The 3990-nt window shown below is 33.9% G+C and overlaps 1 protein-coding gene across 1 annotated transcript; it reads left to right on the top strand.

Annotated features, from left to right (window-relative positions):
• The first annotated feature begins 927 nt into the window (after positions 1-927).
• LOC120075840 (chloroplast processing peptidase-like) lies at positions 928-3735 on the top strand. Its single transcript, XM_039029540.1, has 6 exons — positions 928-1406; positions 1970-2032; positions 2121-2189; positions 2565-2651; positions 2994-3061; positions 3491-3735. The coding sequence occupies exons 1-6, from the start codon at positions 1197-1199 to the stop codon at positions 3555-3557; spliced, it is 564 nt and encodes a 187-aa protein (XP_038885468.1). The 5' UTR covers positions 928-1196; the 3' UTR covers positions 3558-3735.
• Positions 3736-3990: the final 255 nt, after the last annotated feature.

Genomic DNA, 3990 nt, shown 5'->3' with positions numbered 1-3990 from the left:
TGTAGCTGTGTTCCTAGCTCCCTAATTAGATGAATCCCCAAAATGGTAGACATATTGAGTCGACGATCTAACCACTTTCATCCATGCAAATCAAAGAACCGCCTTCATAGGTATGAGTTCACAACTCACTTAGGATTCAGGTCATGTCACATATGGTCATCCTGGTGAAATGTAAGTCTCTACTATTAACGACGTTATATAATGAAACTAATCAATTCGTGGTTTGGTCTTATACAAACTCTTTATATAAGATACCCCCGCTCACATGTTTTCACATGAATGATTAGAAACAGATCATTTATAGCACTTTACAACACTTGTAACATCTACAAAGCAGGTCGTATCAGGTTATCGTTTACAGACTGTTTAGGTTATCATTTAAACATGATTCATCCGTATGTCTTTACATACATGTTTAAATTGCATAAAATAATCTAAGATCTTAAGGTTTATTGGATTGAGAAAATCCTCATAAAATAACAATTATTTTATTATAACAATTTGTTTAACTAATGTTTACAAACTACAAGAATACAAGAGAGATTTAGGATATCAATTCCAACAAAAATAACTACCCAACACTTAGAAACTTTTAAATTTATTTATTTATCTTTTGAAAAATGGAACTTTTAAATTTATAGAGATTAATGTTAAATGATATAATTAAATTCGCTTTCATCTACTCACTTAAGTGTTTGGATGAATCGGTGATTTAAGAACTAATAAAATACTAATTTAATTGTTGAGAGCCTAAGAAGTTAATCAAATACTTCATCAAAGTTATGATTATTTTCATACTTACATTTCTCCAATAAAATAAAATAATAAAAAAAAGAAGAATAGCGGAATATCAAGATATGAACTAGTCACACTCAAATAAAATAAAATAAACATTGAAATTTTGTAATTTGTGGAATAAAAATTGGAAGATGAAAGTATTATGAAGTTTGAAAAATGAAGAACATACTCTCAATTAAATGTGTTGATGAACAGAATCACTGTATCAACTGAATTTTTCTCTGCTCCTCACATTCCTAGAAACTTACAAGCGAAGTCACATCCTCTTTCTCTTTGGTTTTCTCCGATTTCAATCCAAATCCATTGGAGCTTCATTCTCCAGCTCCTCTGCAGATTTCTCTTCTTTTCTTCTCTTCTCTTTTCGCCCCGATCCTTCAAGATCTTCTGCGATTTCAGAAATGAGCTTTTTGAGGCCCTTTCTGTTGTATTCTTCGCTACGATGGATGAATTGTCAGAGTTGGGGTTTTCCCAGATTGCCTGGATTTGACGGTTTGCTCAGATTTCTTGTGGTTTTGATCTTGTGGTCTATGCTTTTGGAGATTCATTCCATTCCATCGTCTTCAATGTATCCAACTCTTCGTGTCGGCGATCGAATTCTTGTCGAGAAGGTAGAGTTTGTTGAGTTTTGGATTTATCTATCAAATTATGAGCTGAATTTTGAATTTCAGAGTTCAACTAGGTTTTAGGGGTATTTTTGTGGATGTGAAAGTAGTAGAGAAATAGATGTGGATTGAGATTTTAGCGAGGTTATGTTGAAGATCGATTTGGATCTTCAAAATTATGCATTGAGTTATTTTTTATTCGAAGAAAATAGATGAATCATTTATATTAAAGTACTAAATATACAAAAACGTTGATAGTTTCTTGTTAATAGCTATTATTATATAAAAGGAGAAAGAATCAAACATATAGAAAACAAGACAACGGAATGTGATCTCAATCATTTAGATGTAGAGATTATTTTCACCTAGACTCCTATTGCAGATGTCCTATGACATTTTGTAACGTCAAAAGGTTGTCCTATGAGATTAGTTGAGACACTCACAGATAACAAAGAGAACAAAAAAAAGTATGATACAAACCACTACTGTCATTTACCTGGACTGTTTTGAAAATTTCCATGTGATCTCTGCTCAAATTAATACTAGTGTCCTGGTTGCATTTTTTTCAGGCCTCTTATTACATCAGAAATCCTTCTATAGATGACATTATAACCTTCCGAGACCCGACACAGGTTAGTTGACGGATGACTAGCCTGCATGTCTTTTACTTAAAACAGTTTTTCTCTAACAGGATCCTGTTGGAATTATGGTGTGCTATAGCAATCTGGACGCAGAGAAGAGAACATCGTTGTAAAGAGAGTTGTTGCAAAAGCCGGTGACACGGTTGAGGTATGGAAGAGCCTTCTTATCATTATGTTATTGTTATGCAACTAAGCTGTTGAAAAGAACTAGTTTTATGCGAGTGATTCCTAACTGGTGACTCTAGTAGTAAGGAATTAGGTTGGTTTGTGTATCTAAGGTCCAAGGGTTGCCTGTACAGAAGATTGTCGTCTCTTAGAGTGTCGTGGGAGGGTTGAACCCTCCCGGAAATTAATTCGGTGAGCTATGAACATAATGCAAGAAATGGGAGACTCCTTAATACTCCGGTTACAAAAGAAAATGTATATTTGTTGTTAATGTATGACTACTTTGCAGCAGAAGAATTCTAGTTTTGAAGTTAAAATAAACTAACCATTTATGTGGCTTTTATCCAACACCTTCCAGGTTTGTCAGGGATGCCTTTATGTCAATGGGATTGCTCAGGATGAAAGCTTCTTAGCGGAGCGGCCAACGTACACCACAAAGTCGACTGTGAGTTTTGTTTCAAACTCTATTTTCGTTTTCATTTACTGCATCATCCTGCAATTTGCTGTGACAGCAGTAAGACTTCTAAAGCACGTTCTTAGAGAGTTTATAGTCGAACCAAAACTATCAAGGTGATTTTATTATGTAAGACGAACCCATATTCTTTACAAATCATCTTCAACTTGGCATTGATTTTCTCACAGCTAACTCATTGACATTTTGGTCAGTTGTTGGAATTAGACTGACTTGAATGATTATCCCCCTTTGACTAAAATAATACTAGTTTCCTACAGAATGCGATTTGGAGTTTCTAGTTTGTAGTTAATTTTGCTTTTTTCGAACTCACAGCAAATTCCTGAAGGCCATGTTTACGTGTTGGGCGACAACCGCAACAACAGCTATGACTCCCATATTTGGTTAGTGTTACTAATTTCAAGTGATATTATGTATGTTTGCTGCTTGTTGGTTCTAATGTTGTATAGTTTGTCTGTTAATGGTCCAAAAAGGACCATCTTATTTTAGTTTAGCCAGAAAATTTTGAATTGTGTCATTGTCCCTGGAATGGATGCTTCCCAAGTTTCTCTATTTCTCTCTCTCAACTTTGTCATCATCTTTAACCATCATTGATTGACTTAGTGATAAGTAGAGGGCAAAACCTTGACTAAGAGGTCAGGGGTTCAATCCATAGTGACCCATCGTTCTAAGATTTAATATCCTACGAGTTTTCTTGATACCCAAATATTGTAGGGCCAACGCGTTTTCATGTGAAATTAGTCGAGGTGCGTGTAGGCTGAAAAAAAACAACTTCATATTCATTTTTCTTATAGTTTTTGTCATTTGAACAGGGGACCTCTGCCCATCAAAAACATCCTTGGGAGATACCTCTGTTCTTGCCACAAACCAACAAGTTGAAATGAGCTTAGGTAACATTATTCTGCCTGTATGTGACAATTTGTTTTAGTTCCACATCCTCATCTAGGACTAGGATTGTTATTCATTATTATATATGGTTCATAAACTTGTGTATTAGCTATGGTGGAGGTCGAGTTATTTTATTAGTTATCTTTAACAACCATGCCATTTGTTTGTTTGTTATTCTTTTTCAATACACAAATTAAGGATGGATTTTGTGAATGGTTATTCTTTATAATAAAAATATATTGTTTCTTAGAATCTTTGCTGACTATTGATATATCTCAATTTTAAACAATGAGGTGTTAAACCTTATTTTTATTTTATTATTATTTTTTCTCTTTTTTTTTTCTTTTTTTTAATAATAAAAACTAGTGGATCGATGGACTGGTGGTGGTTTTCATGAAAAATAGAAGAAAAAAGTGACTGTTTA

This window comes from Benincasa hispida, chromosome 4 (genome assembly GCF_009727055.1).
Source record: "Benincasa hispida cultivar B227 chromosome 4, ASM972705v1, whole genome shotgun sequence".
Lineage (NCBI taxonomy): Eukaryota > Viridiplantae > Streptophyta > Magnoliopsida > Cucurbitales > Cucurbitaceae > Benincasa > Benincasa hispida.
Note: the sequence above shows the minus strand (reverse complement) of the source record. Positions and strands in the feature narration are given on the sequence as shown.